The 19,630-nt window shown below is 44.7% G+C and overlaps 1 protein-coding gene across 2 annotated transcripts in view; it reads right to left on the bottom strand.

Annotated features, from left to right (window-relative positions):
- Positions 1 to 19,630, bottom strand: part of LOC119177325 (rab GTPase-activating protein 1) — a 203,156-nt gene that overhangs the window by 128,340 nt on the left and 55,186 nt on the right. For both annotated transcript variants that reach the window (XM_037428794.2, XM_037428795.2), the window contains one exon: positions 3,307 to 3,469. In XM_037428794.2, coding sequence (XP_037284691.2) covers positions 3,307 to 3,469 — 163 coding nt within the window. The remainder of the gene's footprint in view (positions 1 to 3,306; positions 3,470 to 19,630) is intronic.

Here is a 19,630-nt window from a genome sequence, read left to right as displayed (position 1 = left end):
TGCGGCTCTTTCAAAACTATTGCACCGACCTTACAGCCAGGCCACGCACGGCCGAGAGAACTGTCCTCCTCACACAGTCAGCGCAGAGGATTGAGGAAGTTCTCAGCGGGTCACATGACCGAGAAGTGGCGCCACGGTGCAAAGCGATTTCCTTCTCACGACGGCAATGACTGCGTCTCCGCTGCTACCCTCTACACTGAGAAAGGAAGACTCCCCGCGACAGCCTTGCTTTTTTTTTTCCTCTCTCTCTCTCCATGTGCTGCCTAAAAAAGAGAAGAGTCTCTACGTGCAGATACGAAAAAGGGAGAAGCGTGGCACGGGCACATCGCAGATCGGCATTTGAGAGAGAGCAAACAATCCACTACAGTCTTTTCTTTCCTTTTCTTCTTTTCCTTCTTCATGCGCAGCATTGAGAGGTGCCACCGTGGGATTGGGCATGGTGCTGAGAGCATTTTCGGAGCGTGGTATGTTCGAATTAACTGTTGCAAGGGCTCGTTTGAATTACAGGGCGTTTTCGCCCATTGGAATACACGTAGCTTTGACAGGACCTCAGTGTGAGTTCGAATTAACCGGAAGTTTAAATTAAGCGTGTTCAAATTAATGAGGTTCGACTGTGTTTATTTTCCGTTGCACCCGTAGTCGCGTAGCGGTACATCGGGCCGGGAGGCGGTTTCCTTCTTTGCATGCTTATAGGTGTGCGCCCATCTGAGCATACATTGCCACAAACTGCTATAATTGATATAACGAAATAATCGATATAACGAAATAATTGTGGCTCCCCTTCAACTTCATTATAACGAGGTTTCAGTGTATACAGTAATTTGGAATAAAATCTGGTATACGCTCCAAGCATGGTCTAGCACATAAGAAGCATAAACAGAAGCTTTCAACTTATAATTGAAACTATTGTTGGAAGTAACAAGAGTATTTCATCTGAAAGGCCAATGTTATCCCAGATTAGTTCTATGTATAGTTGCAATCAGCAATCGTAACTGGTTTTTGATTGCCTTTCACAAACATTCTTGACACATTCAAAGCCATCTCCGAAGTGCACATGAAAAAGTTAACCCAAAAGTGCCCTTGACTGAAGTTGATTTCTGAACTTCACATTTATTAACAAGTTGGCCTTGTACTATACAATTAGTCATAATTAATTCAAACTCAAGGGCAACTGCAAATTGTTTGAATAAAACTGAGCACATACTAATGACAGCCCCTTTAAGTACAGCACTTGTTGAGTTTTGTTAAACCACTTAATACAGTATAGACTACTTCAAGCCTAAGTTGCAGCAGTCACAAATATTCGCACTATGCCCAAAACAATCTTTTTCAAAGGCTGCAATTGTGCAAAATGAGCTGAACAAGCAGCCTTGTGTGCCCATGAATCTAAGTATGCGATGCATGGTGCTTACAACATTTTAAATTTTTGTATGTTAAAAAAAATTTAATGTTAAAAGACCTGTGTTGCAAAATAAACATGAAAAAAAAATGGGGGTCTAACAATAGAAAAAACCATTGAGAAAATTTGCCAACTGCTTCTCACACTGCCTCGGTTATGCACATTACACAGAATATCGAATCACATTCAGAATTTCATGCTCTGAAAGATGTCAATCGTTCAATTTCACGGGCACTCACCTGAATTCAAGACGTCGCAAGTGAATCACGAACCACCATTCGAGCGCTACACATGCCACCCTTGTTTTCATTAACAATGAGTGTCCCTTCACATCAATTGCAGCCACCACAAAGAGTTTTGTTGATTCTGTACTTAACCACAATTTATATTGCCCGCGACTGCTACTGAAATGCAACCACAAATTAGGCCTAGCCTGCCATTCGGTATGTTGTTGCGGGAAGGTTGTCCAGAAGATCGGGCGTCAAAAAAGCCGCACTAAAGCCCTGAACCAAGAACAGCGTGCATGATACGAATTCCACTTTTGCGGCCGGGAAATCGATGACTAAAACCCGCCAAGCTTGCGTAAGACAGAGCCCTGGCAGCAAAGGGAAAAGCTCGTGTCATAAAGCCGTAAAAGGTTTTAAATTTATAGAAGAGGTAGCAAACGCAATATCTGATGCAAGCGCAATAACGACAACCCTTTTCCTGACAGCAAACTATTCAGCTTCATAATGGTGTAATAGTAGTAATCAGTACCAACTAAAGATAAAGACGTGATTGCACGTGCCATGTTAAACCGCCCAAGGCCGGAGTAATGCTAGCGACACTAATATATACTGTATAACTGCATCGGCGCCAGTGCAAAGGCTTATCTGTTGCCGAGGCAACCACCCTCCTCCCGTACTCTGTGAGCCTGCGCGTGCCGTTCTTTTTCTTCCCACTGTCCTTTGTTCATTCACTCCACGTTCCCCCCTCCTCCTTCGTAACAACCTTGACGCTTGCTCCCCAGCGACGCATACAGCGCGCCTTCTTTTTGACACGCACTCGCTACCACGATTGTCTTAAAGATTTTCCGGCAGCCCCATTATAATGGTCTTTCATCCTGGGGGACTGCCCGATAAGCGTTATGCATACATATAGATTTTTATGGGAGGGTAAACGGGAGTTGAGTCGACAACAGGAGCCCACATTGTAACTGGCTCTGCACTGTAAGCAGTTACATTTTAAGTGGTCTACACTGTCGCCCAGGCCTAGTCACACTTTCAGAGAAACACAGCCTGCACTGTCATTGCCATCACCAGCATTGGTGATGGCAATGGCATTGCCATTGCCATCACCACAAAGAGCTGTGAGCACGTATCAGCTAATGAGGGAGTCATTCAGATCAGAGTGTGTTGTGGCAGAGAGGAAGGAAGCATATGCACAGAAAAGGGGTATGGGTGCAGGAGAGCTTGCATTTCCTCCTCTGATCTGCTTGGAAAGTGTGTTAACAGATGATGTTACATGGAGGCAGGAGTAATGCCAGAACCAGCTTGTCCGTGCCGGCTACATGTGGTGAGGGTCATAGCAGCTGAGTACCACATTAGTGGCTCCCATGTTGCAGATAATCTGCAGCAGGCAAACCATTGTTCACTTTGTGTGTGCTGTCTTCTAACACACCTAGTGATGGCAGTAGCATTATGTTGAAGTTTCAGAGATGCACTGGAGTGAGAGGATGCAAATTTTTTCAAGTTTTGTTCAAAAAGGTCATTGGGTGGCTCTTTAAGTTCGCACTTACAAGAGCTTTTTTTCTAAACAACTAGTAGATTCAACGTCAGCTCTAGTCATGATATTCGAATTATATGTCAGTTGAAATTAGGAGCTTTCAAAATATTGAGATTCAAGAGTAACAACATTTTAGCACTTACTCGTGTGTCCTCCTCACGTACATCCAGGGTGGCTTCAAAGGTATGCACTTGCTCATTGTTAGGGACACATGTGCTGACAGAGCTGAGCGGGGTTGACCCTCCTACACTTCCTGAAGGATGCCGTGGCATTCTCCGAAATGCAGCAGCAAAGCTCTGCAACACCCTACGAGCAGAAAGACAATTCCGCCTTTATTAACTAACACTTAATGTTGGTGTGTTATAGATTAGTGCATCCATCAAGACGTATCACTCAGTAAAATTATATCCCAACATTTCTATTAATGTAACCACTGAGATTTTTAGAGAAAGAGAACAAAACACCATATGCATTGAACATCAATTACAACATTTTTGGCACAATTTAGCCTCATCCTCATAATGCAATAACGATGCCTGAATCTAAGCATACTTAATACCACTGACACTAGAATAGACTTTTGATAATTCAACCCTGGTTCATTTGATCCCAACTGATGGTCATGGCAACATGGACGCATTACTATGAGAGCAAGGTTTCATTTTGAGAGCGAAGCTCTGAAAGCTTACGGTAAAATGTCGGTGTCTGCAAAAAATCCTCTGCGTTATAGATTATCACACACCTTCCTTATCAACCACGCCCACTGACGGATATAGTCTGCGCAACCACTTCACCGAGTTTACCTGCCGTTCAAGCCAAGTACGAATGATGAAAAACCCACAATTATACTAAGGGTGTCACCGCCAGCTTTGTATGCCAGTCCTGGTGCTAGAGTTTGGATATTCTTGCACGGTCTGCAACTGGCTGTGGTTCTACTCTACGCTTTTTATGCCAAGTAAAAACCTAGCATCAGCCAAGAAGGCCACGCTAAGCTCTTAAGATCAACCAACTTTGCTATTTCTCAAGCTTTACACTGCTAATGTAAACTTTTTTTTTACTACTGAAATTAGTCTAAGCCAGATAATTTTAATGGGGGTAGGTCATCTAACATGCACTTACCAAATTGTTACTGCAGTAATAATTAGGAAAGCAGCAGCATTTCACTGCAGTGCTTAAGCTGCAGTGAATGCATTTACCCGTAATTTCCTGTCAAAATTACCCATTTTCAAATTGTTTGAGAAATATTTTATCATCAAAATAATAGCTCACAATAAATTAATGTGGCATTTATCCACTTTCAATGAGGATCCTTCTTTTACTTTCTTAGTGTCAGGCTCGAAATTTCTTGCATGATGGTAGCAGACACAAAACCAAAACTAAACTGCATTCACAACAGCCTTGTCAAAGCCAGCCTAGCTTGTGATCACTATGGCTATTTAACGGTACCATCCATTATTGGTGAATTAACATAGCATTGCAACAACAACAGGGCACTTTGAATCTGATCATGAGTGCAAATTCAAATGATAAGTTTTCTTTATTCAGGTAGAAACAAAAACTAACATCCTTTCTCAGTGTTATGGAGAATTGCATCCATCGCAGGATGGACTAACAAAAGTGATTAATCTGGCATGAGCTACCGTCACATTTGTAATTGTTGAGAAATGGTTTCACACGTGTAAGAAATCAAATGTGCAATTGGCCTGACAGAGAATGACATAATGTTCTTCATGGCGATGAAGTTCTCCCTGTGGGTAATATAATGGACATCAAGTAAGTAATTGAAGTTTCATTCTGCACAATAGCAAAGTCAATCAATCAATCAATCAATCAGATTTTTATTACAAACCAAAGAAAAGATTACAAGATATCTGGACCGTTAGCCTACATTGGCTAGAGTCATTCAGTCTTTTCCTTACTGTCAAAATCAAAGATACACACTGTTTCACTTGCTAAAAATTGAGGTGAACATTCAATTTCTACTTAGTTTAGACACTGCAATGTCAATTTTACGCTAATCTGCTGCTTCGAACCAATGAAATGTTGGTGCTTGTTCGATTTATGGACATCTTACAATTGAGCTAAATACTGCCGATTAAGTCAGGATTCTGGTTTGTCTGCCGATTAAGTCAGAATTCTGGTTTGTCATTTTTTTATGCTTTTTGATGAATCCAGACAGCTTAATATTTTGAACAATTTCTTCAATCCTTTCAGGGCTGAATAATGGCAGACAAATTTAAGTCAGGAACCACAATTTAGGTCAGGAACCACCTTCTTATCAATTTGTGCATGGGTGGTAGCATTCTAATCGTAGCCCAAGAGGTGTGTAAACGAGCACTCTTGAGGTGTGTAAACGAGCACTCTTAAGGATGATAGTGATGACAGAAAAGACTAGAATTTGATTGATTTCCCCAAGAAGGCACTGGTATCATTCAAATGATCATAGAACATACTAGAATTAATGACACATTAAAACTCCGTCATTTTGAGAATGGGGCTGCTCTTGTGACAAATAATTGCTGTTGCTGTCAAATAGAAGCACAGGATTGCAAAATTGCTTATCTCAGCGTAGCTTGAAACTTGTTTCTTCACTGAAGGGGTGAAGCCACTCCACAAGCGATGGGTTTCATCGTGAAACAGCAGTTGAAATTGTGGTGAAACCGAAGGCTCCTAATGCACATTGCTTACATGGCTCTTCCTAGAGATAGACAGCCAGCTGCTGGCAAGTGAGGAGCAAGCAGAGAGACCTGCAATAATTACTGCATTCGCCTTGAGGCACTAGAGTAGATGAAGCGACATCACACCATGGATAGTTGCTTCTTGAAGAGAAAGTTGGTCACAACTGAAAAATGTCATTGGAGGAGGGCAACCTTATGTTCCCCCTAGCTTCTTCTATGCAACGAGGTTCACAAAAAATTGTGGTGAAGGTGATTTACTTTAGTTGTACTATAAGTAATTACCTAATTTCTAAAAAACATTTCAGGGACCCTTTAACAATTTTGTACAGTCGAGCCCGCTTATAACGAACCTGAGTCTGATGCGGCATCCGTTTGCTGTATCCTGAAGTTCATCGCAAATTAAACACAGCTTTTAAAAAAACACAAACTTTTTTGCCCAAAAAAGTCCGTGATGCACGTGTTTCGAAGAGCAGAAGTGATAAGGGCGGTCTCTAGTTTATTTCAAACAGCAGCGTGCTTGTTCGCCGAGACCCGAGGCATAAGCTGCATGAGGAACTGGCTCCAAAGTTTCGTCGTTCTCGCAATTCGATTCCTCCAAATCGCTCTTGCCACGTACTTCATTCACAATGCCCTAATCTGTGCAGGGTTCCGCGGTGTCGGCATCATCATTGGCCATAATGAAACTATCGCAACAGATGTTCCACACGTTCTCCCATGTCAAAGTCGACGGCGTGCGGCCACAAATCGCCACTTAACTGATCCAGTTCGGAAGCTTCAGGCTCGGCATCGGGCCCGACTTCGACGAAGTCGGCCTCCCTCGCGAAAACAGTTTCACGCGCATGTAGCCGTCACCGCCGCCCTGGAAATATTCACCATTTTCACAACCGAACACCGGGACGCCCGAAGCGGCACGTTGGCTGCCAGGTGGTCAACAGCTATGCGTTGCGGAGCAAGCAAGCGCTCCGCAACGCAGCACCTATCGCGCGGATTACGCTCAAGCTATGCGGTCACACTTTCGACGTTTTGTTGAGCAGCAGGAAAAAGCGTGCAAGTCCTCCCGTCTGCCATCCTGATCACACACACACCAAGAGCGAGCAAGACATGCACACGCGACACACATGCCAGAATGCGCGGAACAGCTCTGGGCCCGTTTCTAGTCAGAAAACGAAACTCGAGCCAGCGTGGCTGGCGCCGCGGAGCGGTGAAGACGGACGAAGGGGTTGCGATGTGTATAGTGATAGCGGATGGCAAAATGTCATGATAATAAAACCATGATGACGTGATGACGATGTAGTCACCGCAGCCACGACCACACTACAGAGGTTGTGCAATGGATGACCTCAAAATATGGGGTGAAAGCTATGCACATCTTTTAAAAACGTAAAAAGTGTTTGCAGTTTAAAAAGCGGATCCCTACCGATGAGCATCCCAAGGTGTAGAGGGAGCTGCTGTCGGTAGGGCAGTAAAAAATGCTTTTTTCTTAGAGCATCTAGCTCATTGCACTGGACGAGAATGTGGAGAACCGTAAGGGGTTCTCCACATCTCTCACAATATGGTGGATTGCCGGTAGATAGAAGAAATTAATGTGTACAATGTGTATGTCCTGTTCTAAGTCTTGTTAGTATTACTTCTGTGTGTCGTGATTTTGATAGTGGCGACCAATAACCTAGTTGCGGCTTAATAGCATGGAATTTATTATCTGTGTGTTTATCCCACGTGCTCTGCCAATACCCCCTGAGCTTTCGATTTAGAAAAGGTTGTAAGTCAAGTGCAGGGACTGGTGTTGATGCAGTGGGAGTAGTGTCATTGGCGCAAGCAGCCAGATTGTCGGCCAAAGCGTTCCCTTGTATCTCACGGTGCCCTGGAACCTAGCAGACAACGACATGCTGTTTTGATGTGTACAGTGTGCACAGAAGTGAGTAAAGTGACACCAGCACAGGGTTCTTGTGTTTTTTAGGAGTTTTCAGGGCTTTAACCACGATTAGGGAATCTGTGTATATTACCGCCTTTTGTAATTTCATCTGTTTGATGTGTTTTACGACTGCCAGTATTGCGTAAGCTTCTCCTGTGAAAATGCTTGCATCAGGATGAAGAACGCCGGCCTCGAAAAAGGATTGGCCTACCGCTGCATATGACACAAAAGTGTTTGACTTTGACGCATCGGTAAAGAACTCAGGGCATGTGTATTTATGTTGTAGTTCTAGGAAGTATGTATGTATGTGTGCAAGTGGTGCATGCTTTCTGACTTCAACAAAAGAGACATCACAGTCTATAAGCTGCCACTGCCACAGTGGCAGATATGTTGCAGGAGCCATCAAACTGTGTTCAAGAAGAGGCACACCTGTTTCTTCGGCCAGGCCCCTTACACGAAGCGCGTAGGGCTGCCTAAACGAAGGACGGTTCTCAAACAAGCCAGAACAAGACAAATCATTAATTGTGAAATGGGAAGGGTGTTTCTTGTCTGCTTTCACCTTCAAAAAGTACAAAAAGGACAGGAAACATCTTTGTAGGTGAAGCGACCATTCATTCGAATCCACGTACAGGCTCTCCACAGGGCTAGTACAAAAAGCACCCGTAGAGAGGCGAATGCCTAGATGGTGGACAGGGTCGACAATTTTCAAGGCTGATGGTGTTGCCGACTGATACATTATAGCACCGTAATCTAGGCGTGTGCATACGAGGCTTTTATATAAATTCATTAGACATTTCGTGTCACTATCCCATGTAGTGTGTGACAACGCTTTCAAAATATTCATTGTTTTTAAGCACCTGTCTCTTAAATACTTGATGTGTGGGATGAAAGTTAGTTTTGTGTCTAATGCTAGTCCAAGAAACTTGTACTCGGTCCACACTGGCAGAGGTTGACCATGCAGGTCAATGTTAGGGGTCAGGATAGAGGCCCCTCTTTCAGCTGAACAAGACACAAGTTCTCCTTTGCGCATTGAGTATAAAACCATTCTCGTTTGCACATTGAGATATCTTGTTCAACCCTAGTTGAACTTGACATTGGCACATTGAGATGTTGCACGATTTGTAACCAATCTGTACATCATCGACATATATGCAGTAAAAAATATTTTGTGGGAGAGACAGGTGCAAGGAATTCATTTTAACTATGAAAAGTGTGCAGCACAATACACCTTCTTGTGGCACTCCTGTTTCTTGGATAAATACTCGAGATTAGACAGTGCCAACTCGGACACGGAATGTACGGTTGAAAAGGTAGCTTTCGATAATTGTCAGCATTCTATCCCGCACACCTAAATGTGACAGGTCTCGCAATATGCCAAAGTGCCATGTAGTGTCATATGCCTTTTCCATATCGAGGAACACAGAAAGAAAAAATTGCTTATGAACAAAAGCGTTGCGAATTCGCGCCTCGATACGGACAAGGTGGTCAGTGGTGGACCGAGCCTCTCGAAACCGACACTGGCATGGGTCAAGTAGGCCATTAATTTCAAGGGAGTGCATCAGGTGCCTGTTAATCATTTTTTCAAAGACCTTGCAAAAACAGCTGGTTAATGCTATTGGCCTGCAGCTGGAAACTGAGGCCGGGTCCTTGCCTTGTTTTAGAATTGGGATAACGATAGCTTCCTTCCAGGCTGAGGGTAGCTCGCCGGAAGACCATATCGCATTATACAGAGAGAGGAGAGCTTTCTGGGTTTCAGTGGGCAGGTGTTTTAACATTTAATATGCCACACGGTCCGGGCCTGGGTTAGATTTATTGCAGCAGGTAAGTGAGGCTTGTATGATGATGATATATAGTGTTTCTTGGCGCAAGGGCTACGTTATGGCCAAAGAGCGCCAATATATGCGACAAAAGATTTGGGCTATGGGTATGATGAGTGGCTGTAAAAGGGCCTAATATTCCTCACTCTAAAGGCGGGTAAACATATAGGGAATAAAATTATGAGAGTGACATGAAATGCGTAGAGTGAAAACTAGTGGCCAATGGTTCTGATGATAAGCTATGTAGAGATTATAGAGCACGAATGTCTCTCCGGCGTCCTTGTCTCCAAGGGCCGCGAAACATGTTCTTTGTAATGTATGTACGGTAGCAACAACCTCTTGTGAGAGGTTGTTCTACAGATTACCAGGGTAGATCACGTGGAAGTTGCGAACATCTTTTAAAAATGCAAATAATGAATGATGTTTGAAAAGTAGATCTCTACCGAGGAACATCGCCGGGTGAAGAGGCATTTGTTCTCGGTAGGATGTTGGAAAATGCTTTTTTCGAACAGGAGCTAATTCACTGCACTGTATTAAAATATGTAGGACACTAAGGGGTTCGCCGCATTTCTCACACATTGGTGGATCACTACCGGCGAGAAGGTGTGAGTGTGTACTATATGTGTGTCCGATACGTAACCCACCTACTTCTGTACGGCGTGTTTGTGATGTTGGTGGCCAGTCACCAAGGTAAGGCTTGATTAAATGCAATTTATTATGTACTTGTCCGTCCCATGTACGCTGCCAATAATCCCTCAGCTTTTTTCTCAAAAAGGGTTTCAAGTCCATTCCGGGGACAGCTACAGATGATTGCGGAGTGTTCACATGGACTGATGTTGCGAGCTTATCCGCTAGTACGTTTCCCTCAATTTCACGGTGTCCTGGTACCCAACATACTACTACATACTGTTTCGATGCGTAAATGGCACAAAGGAGAGAGTATAGCGAAGCAATGACAGGATTTTTGTACTTTCTGATGGCTTTTAAAGTTTTTACAACGCTTAATGAATCCATGTATATGACTGCATTACTTATTTTCGTTTCTTTAATGTGTTTTGCTGCCGCCAGTATTGAATAAGCTTCAGCTGTAAAAATGCTTGTGTGAGGGTGGAGAATACCGACATCCGAAAAACATGGGCCCACCGCTGCATAGGATACGCCCGCGCGGGTCCTTGATGCATCAGTGAAAAATTCAGGATAGGTATATTTGTGTGCCAATTCCCAGAAGTACATCTGAATGTGTAGGGGTGGGGCATGCTTTGTCACAATCATGAAAGATGTGTCACAATTTATAACCTGCCAGTGCCATGACGGGGCGCATGTAGTAGAAGCCATTACGCGGTGTTCTAGCAATGCGACGCCTGTGTCCAAAGCTAGTGCTCGAACACGCAGTGAGAAGGGTTGTTTCAATGTGGATCGGTTTTGAAAGAGCTGGGAGCTGGATGTGTCGTTTAGAGCAGGGTATGTAGGGTGGTCGGTCTTTGCGGTTATCTTCAAAAAATATGTAAAAGACAGGTACAATCTTTGTATATGTAGCGACCATTCATCTGAGTCTGTGTAGAGGCTTTCCACGGGGCTTGTACGAAAAGCTCCCGTAGAAAGGCGAATGCCTAGATGGTGGACAGAGTCCAGCATTTTCAATGCCGTTGGTGGTGCGGACTGGTACACTATCGCCCCATAGTCTAGACGTGTGCGAATAAGGCTTTTGTAGAGGCTCATCAGACATTTTCTGTCACTGCCCCAACTAGTGCGGGACAGCACTTTTAGGATGTTCATTGTTTTCATGCATTTCTCCTTAATGTACTTAATGTGTGGTATTAACGTGAGCTTCGTGTCTAGAATTATGCCTAAAAATTTTTGTTCACTCTTGACAGCTACGCGCTCACCCTGCAACTCTATATGAGGATAAGGGTAGAGTCCTCTCTTCCTAGAAAACAGAACACAGGAGCTCTTTAGTGGATTCAGACTGAAACCGTTCTCATCTGCCTATTTACACACCTTGTTAACACAAAGCTGAACCTGTCGCTCGCATGCCGAGAGATTACAGGATTTAAAACCTATCTGTAGGTCATCAACGTATGCTGAATAAAAGATGTTACGTGGGATGCACGATCGCAGGGAGTTCATTTTGACTACAAAGAGAGTACAACTGAGGACACCGCCCTGCGGTACTCCCGTTTCTTGCACGAACGGTCGTGACAACGCATTGCCCACTCGAACACGAAATGTACGATTGAACAGATAATTTTCAATTACACTTAGCATATTACCTCGTATACCTAAATGTGTGAGGTCTCTCAATATTCCAAAACGCCACGTTGTATCGTATGCCTTGTCCATGTCAAAGAAAAGAGATAGGAAAAACTGCTTATGAATGAAAGCTTCGCGTATTTGCGCCTCTATGCGGATCAGATGGTCTGTGGTGGACCGACCCTCTCGGAATCCGCACTGATATAGGTCGAGGAGTTTGTTTGATTCCAAAAAATACAATAATCAGCAGTTTATCATCTTTTCAAATAATTTGCAGAGGCAGCTAGTCAGAGCAATAGGCCTATAACTCGATACGGAATATGGATCTTTGCCCTGTTTAAGAATAGGTATTACTAAGGCCTCTTTCCACGCAGAGGAAATCTCGCCAGAAGCCCATATGGAGTTATACAGACAGAAGAGAGTTTTTTGTGTTTCTTGAGGTAAGTGTTTAAGCATTTGATATAAAACACGGTCAGAGCCTGGGGCTGATTTGTTGCAGCAGTTTAGCGCTGCCTGCAACTCAGCCAAGCTGAAAGGTCTGTTGTATGGCTCATTTTTTCCACATTTACGTTCAAGTTTTTGCCTTTCTACTCTCTCTTTGTATTGTTTGAACGTATCAGAATAATGCGATGAGCTGGACTTGTGTTCAAAGTATGCTCCCAGGGAGTCTGCTTGATCCTCAAGGCTGTTACGCTCTGTGTCTACTAGAGGGAGTGAGTGTGTCTGTCGACCTCTTATCCTATTCACTCTGTTCCAGACCTTAACTTCATCAGTATAGGAATTATTGCCTGACAAAAACTTCTGCCAGCTTTCTCTCCTAGCCTGTCGGCGCGTCCTTCGCCCTTGAGACTTTACTTGTTTGAAATTGATCAGATTCTCTGCAGTTGGGCAGTCACGCAATAGACACCACGCTTTATTCTGCTTTTTGCGAGCATTCCTGCAGTCATCGTTCCACCACGGGACACGACGTCTGCAGGGACCACAACTTGTCTGGGGGATACATTCTGAAGCAGTGTCAATAATAAAAGCAGTGAAATACTTAGTGGCAGAGTCGATTCCTAGAGAGGAAATTTCGGCCCACGATATAGTACTAAGACTCTGGTACTTCTCCCAATCTGCTCTGTCTACCTTCCAAGTTGGAGCCTGAGGTAGAAATTCATTTTCTTTTGGCGTCTTCAGTAATATGGGAAAGTGATCACTCCCATAGGGATTTTTAATAACATCCCAATTAAAATCAGGTAAAAGTGTAGGAGAAACAATGCTAAGATCAATGCACGAATACGTTTTGTTTGCCAGGCTAAAAAATGTTGGTTCTTTCTTATTTAAAATGCATGTATTTGTGGAAAGAATAAAGTTCTCAATCAAGCAGCCTCGCGCATCACTCCTAGAGTCACCCCACAAAGGGCTGTGGGCATTAAAACCGCCAAGGACGATATATGGTTCAGGTAGTTGATCCATAAAAGAATGAAATTTGTTTCTGCAGCTGATAATGAGGAGAAATGTACACTGAGCAAATGGTAACAAGTTTCCCTAAGACAACAGCACGAATGGCCACTGCTTCGAGGGCCGTTTGTATCTGCAAATCTTGACACGCTATGGGTTTGTCTAATATAATAGCAACGCCACCTGATGATGCGATTGCATCATCTCGATCTTTGCGGAAGATGTATGTTTTGGTTTCAAGTGTGTTTCTTGTACACACAGCACTTTTGGCGAGTGTTTGTGTAAAAGTTCTTGGACATCGTCGAGGTTTTTAAGCAGTCCTCTGACGTTTCATTGTATAATTTGTGTTTTCATATTGGGTGTAAAGTAGTGCTGTGTGTACAGATTGGGGGTGACTTACTTTACAGAGCCTTTAGAGGGCCCTGTAATTGGTGTTTTTTCTTTCTTGGAGCGGTCAAGGGGCTCTCGCCGCTCCTTCGGCGCAGTCGGCGTCGGTGGGTCAGTGGTGTCCATCGCCTCTGGAGAGGCGCCAGACAGTCGGGTACGTGGGGTAGGCTTTGTCTTGGCAGACAAAGCCTTCGCCCCCACTGGGCCAGAGGTCAAAGGGACCTCTATAGTTTGTGTGTTACCCTGGCTGCTGCCAGGGTTCACAGGGGCCTTTGGTAAGGCCGTGTTCAAAGAGGGCGGAGCAGCCAGGGCTGCTCCTCCAGTGGGGTCTGCTGGCGGTTGCCTTGGCACGCCAGGCGTTGTCCGGGGCTTCACCGAAAACCGTAGTGGTGCTGACCCCCCTTGCACCACTTCATCGAATGACTTCTGTAGAAAAGTGTGCGATGCACGCTGTCGGGCTTCCCTGAAACTGACATTTTTTTTAAATTTGATCGTGAGAATTTCTTTTTCTCTTTTCCAGGCTGGGCATGGGCGAGAATAAGCGGGATGGTCACCATCACAGTTCGCGCAATGGGCCTTAGCCTCAGACTTACAGTCATCAGAAGAGTGCCCTGTGGTGGCACACCTTGCGCACATGAGCTGCCCTCGACAGCTTTGGGAAGCATGGCCAAATCGTTGGCACTTGAAACAACGTCTTGGGTTTGGTATATATGGTTGAACACACAGCATGAGATAGCCTGTAGCGACTGTTTCTGGGAATTTGTTTGTTCCAAACGTCAGTACAATGTGTTTTGTGGGGAGTTCTGCATTATTTCACCTAATTTTAATGCGCTGCACATGTATGACATTCTCGTCTTTCCAGCCGTCCAAAAGTTCTTCGTCGGTAAGGTCTACAAGAGCTTCATCTGATACGACACCTTTCACTGTGTTCAATGTCCGGTGAGCGGTAATGGTGAGAGATTTATCCCCAAATGCAACAAGGTTGCTTAGTTTCTGATACTAGATTTTGTCTTTGACTTCTATTAGCAGGTCCCCACTGGCCATCTTGGTGGCTTTGTAGCCAGTGCCGATGGTATCAGTGAGGCATCTGGAAACTAGAAATGGAGATATGTTTGTTGCTTTTTTTTCCTGTGGTTTCACAATGTATGACATGATATTTTGGGAACAAGTCTTGATTCTTCATTACACACTGTGATGATGATGATGAGCGGTGTCTTGTAGCACAAGAACCAAATGAAAACTGTGAGGCTGCTTCGGTGCACCACCTTTTCTGGGGGTGATCACTTAGGAAGGGGTTTGGTGATTCCATGAAAGAAAGCGTTTGTTCGGCAACGGCACCTACCACCCACCACGGAGCCCAACTAGGGGACGTGGCAGAGCATGTGAACACGTCTGCGCAACGCCAGCAGTACGCCATCACTATAACCTAATATGGTTTATCCTAGGTTGGATAAGGTTAACCCTTGCCGCCAGAAAATTTGGAAGTAGATGAAAAAGAGAAGATGACAGGACAGATAAAAAAAGGAGATAAAGACGAAGATGTAGGGAGAGAGACATAGGAAAAGGAGACTGCGGATTTCCCCTGGGTGGATCAGCCCAGGGGTGCCGTCTACGTGAAGCCGGGGCCAAAGGGGTGTGTTGCCGCCACTGGGGGGCCTTAAAGGTCCAATCACCCAGCATTGGCTCAACCCCCAGGATCCCCTTTTCCCCGGACACGGCAAAGCCACGCACGGCTAGGCGTGGGAGGGAGTCAAAACTCCCCCGTTAGCTCCGGTCCGTGGTGTCGCTACACACCAAACGCCTACTCGCGCAGGCGCCCCTGCGAGGAGTGAGGCTTGTAGTTCAGCCAAACAGAGAGGTTCTTTGTATGCCTCATGTGTTGTGGGCTTGCGCTCTAATCTCTGTCTTTCTATTGTGGTTTTGTATCGTTGGAACGCTTCACTATAGTGTGTTGAACTGGAGACCTGTTCGAAGTACGCTCCGAGAGTGTTTGCCTGGTCTTCCAAACTCTACCCTTGTGTGTTCACTAGAGCAAGTGAATGTGCTTTTCGTCCTGCCACTTTACCAACCAAGCTCCAGACTCGCGATTCATCTGTGTATGAGTTAATGCCTGATAAAAATTTGTGCCAACTTTCCCTTCTCGGCTGTCAGCGCGTCCTTCTTGCTTGCGACTTGACGTTCTTAAAGTTTACAAGATTCTCGGCTGTGGGCGAGTCTCTAAGCAACTTCCATGCCTTATTTTGTTTTTTTTCAAACATCACGGCACTCATTATTCCACCATGGAACTCGTCGTTTGCTTGACGGTCCACGTGTTTGGGGAATACATTTTGTTGCTGCATCAACCAAGAAAGCTGTAAAGTAGCATACAGCATTCTCTATGCTCAACGCCGCCATGTCAGTCGAAGATAATACAGTCATTTTCTGAAACTTTTCCCAATCGGCTTTGTCGGTGAGCCATTTGGAAACTTGTGCAGAACATGTATGTGTTATTGATGTGCTGATAACGATAAAAAAATGGTCACTAACATATGAATTATTTATGATTTCCCATTTAAGCAGAGGCAGGAGTGATGGGGATGTTATGCTGAGGTCTATTGCTAAGTACGTATTGTTAGCGATGTTGTAATATGTTGGCTTTTTCCGATTCAGCAGGCACGCACCGGAAGAAAAAAGAAACTGTTCAATCAGGCGAACTCGAGCATCGCAGCGAGAGTCACCCCATAGATTGCTATGTGCATTGAAATCTCCAAGGAGAATATAAGGTTCTGGAAGTTCGTCTATGAGGGACTCGAATTCATGCTTTCCAAGATGGTGTTGTGGAGGTATGTAAAGAGAGCAAGCAGATGGTGACGAGCTTATTTAAAAGAACTGCTCGAACAGCCACCACCTCAAGGAATGTTTGTAGTGGTAGGTGTGTGCATGCAATCCCTTGATTGACTATAATGGCAACACCACCGGATGAGGCGACAACATCATCTTGGTCTGTTCGAAAGATAATGTAATTGCGTAGAAAGTTGGTGTGTTTAGGTTTCAGGTGTCTCTTGTACGCATAGCACCTTAGGTGTATGTTTGTGTAAAAGTTCCTGAATATCGTCGAGGTTTCTCAACAGTCCTCTGACGTTCCACTGTAGTATTTGTGTCATTTTAATGCAGTGTGGTGCTGTGTGTACAAAGTGTTGCGTGAGGTTACAGGGCCTTTTGGGGGCCCTGTGATTCGAGTTTTTTCTGTTTTGGCGCTCCAGGGAGTTGCGCCAATCTTCCTGCCCAGCAGGCACATTCACAGAACTTTCGGACCTAACTGCGCTTGCAGTGGTCTGAGGTTCAGCAGACATAGGGGTCTGCCGACCCAGTTTTTCAGGTGGCGGAGCAGTACAGGCTGCTCCAGCTGGGGGCGCTGGTGGCACGACCGCGGCCACACACTGTGTGACATTCGCAGGTACCAAGACATGTGGCCCGGCGCCCTGGCGCGTCAATCTGCGAAGGAGGAATAAGATGGCTTGTGTATTGCAAAATGTTTGCGTGCTTCTTGGAATGAAAGATTGAATTTAACCTTAAGTTCTACTATTTGTTTCTCCTTTTTCCATGCGGGGCATGATCGTGAGTAGGCAGCATGATCTCCTTCACAGTTCAAACAATGAGTTGTTTCTGAGGTGCAGTTGTCCGATATGTGTTGAATGGATGCGCACTTTGCGCAAGTGGCACGTCCTCTGCAACTCTGTGATCCATGACCGAAACGTTGACACTTGAAACATCGACGAGGGTTGGGAATGTATGAACTTACACGGAGCTTACAATAGCCGGTTTCGATTGATTCTGGTAAGTCACTTGTTCCAAAGGTAATTATTACGTGTTTTGTAGGGGTCAGTTTGTTGTTGCGCCTTATTGTTATTCGTTGGACTTTGACCACGTTCTGGTCCTGCCAACCTTCGAGCAGCTCACTTTCAGAAAGCTCAGTAAAATCATCATTAGAAAAACGCCTCGGACAGTGTTCATGGACCTGTGTGGGCCCACCCAAACAAGGGTTTCCCCAAAGGCTACAAGCTTAGACAGCTTTTCACACTGAGCTTTATCACGAACCTCCAGAAGATCGCCACTTCCCATCTTTGTCACTTTATAACCTGGGCCTATTGCTTCTGTGAGAGTTTTCGAAACGAGGAAAGGTGAAATGGCTCAGACTGTCTTCTTTTCGTTTTGACTGTGCATTACATGGTACTTTGGAAATGTCAGATTTGGTATGTTAGGCAGGAAAGTGTCTTTGGTGCGCCACCTTTTTAGGGAGCGATCAGGAAGGAGGAGAAAAGCTTTTGCCATAAAAATACTATAAAGTTCGGCAGCGATGGTGGCCACCCACCACCGAGCCACACAAGGGGACGCTACAAGGTTGAATAGTGAACACTTGGAGACGCCAGCAATGCATCGCCGCTATAACCGAATATAACTACCCAAGGTTGGGTAACTACACAGGGTTAACCCTCGCCGCCAGTGAATTTGAAAGTAAACGGAAAAGAGAAGATGACAGGACAGATAAAAAGCGAGAGATAAAGACGAAGATGTAGGTAGAGAAAGATAGAAAAAGGCGACTGCCGATTTCCCCTGAGTGGGCCAGCCCAGGGGTGCCGTCTACGTGAAGCCGGGCCAAAGGGGTGTGTTGCCTCTGCCGGGGGGCCTTAAAGGTCTAATCACCCGGCGTCGGCTCAACCCCCAGGATCCCCTTTTCACCGGACACGGCAAAGCCACGCACGGCTAGGCGTGGGAGGGAGTCGGAACTCCCCCGTTAGCTCGAGTCCGTAGTGTCGCTACACACCAAACACCTGCTTACGCAGACGCCCCTGGGGGTAGCTCAAAGCCAGATGCGAAATGCAGCAGGAGCCGGAAGGCTTTAGCTTAGCCTGCTCTGACACAATCTTCACACAGCAGATTGAATTAAACAACAGCAGAAAAAACATTGAACCAGAATGCAGACTTGTTTGGAAGTATTTGCCTCAACTGTAATGTGTCCCCCAATTGAACAAGCATGAACATTTCTCCGAAGTCCGAAGCAGAAAACTAAGGTAAAGAAGACAATGGCGCACTACATAAAATCTAATGTGCACCTGACTTCCTTTTTTCTTGCAAGGAAAACATTGCATATCTCGAATTCTTTATTTATCGATTGATTTATTGATTGATTGATTGTTATATGGGGTTTAACATCTCGAAATCACCATATGATTATGAGAGACGCCGTAATGGAGGGCTCCGGTATTTCGACCACCTGGGATTCTTTAACGTGCACCCAAATCTGAGCACACGGGCCTACAGCACTTTTGCCTGCATCAAAAATGCAGCTGCAGCAGTCAAGATTTGATCCCGCTACCTGCGGGTCTGCAGCCGATTACCTCAGCCACTAGACCACCACGACAGGCCATGTCTCCAATTCTGGCAATGAGAAAAAGATTATAACATTCTTTAGCTTTACAGAGGAAAACTATTCACTCCATGACCACCATCTCATAGGAAGAACTTAATTGTCATGAAGAACAAGATATGTATTTCTCTGTACAGCCAAACGTGACTTTCTAATAGTTATGAAAGAATTTTGCAGCAATCACAAACAGGATCCTGCCAGACTAACCACTGCTAGTCCATGCTGCAATTCTTTGCATAAAAGTTTTTACACCCCGCCACCCCCGGTCTTTCCATAATTATTACCCCGAGTCTTTTCAGAAAATCAATATGTGATTAAGTATGGTAGAGACCACAGAAAAATAATTATGACGAATATTTCGAAATTAGTCCTACAAACACATAATCTTGAACTTTCTATACTACTAAACATCAGTTTCTACCTAATTTAGCAATGTGTTTTTTTTTAGATAAACTTAGAAAAGCACCTACTAAGGAGACTACCAGGCCATTTCACTATTATTCAGCCAAAATTTGACTATTTCTCTCAGTAATATAGGACCTTTACACTAAAAGCAATTTTATTCATTTTCAC

Source organism: Rhipicephalus microplus, chromosome X (genome assembly GCF_043290135.1).
Source record: "Rhipicephalus microplus isolate Deutch F79 chromosome X, USDA_Rmic, whole genome shotgun sequence".
NCBI lineage: Eukaryota > Metazoa > Arthropoda > Arachnida > Ixodida > Ixodidae > Rhipicephalus > Rhipicephalus microplus.
This window is presented reverse-complemented; position numbering and strand designations above follow the sequence as displayed.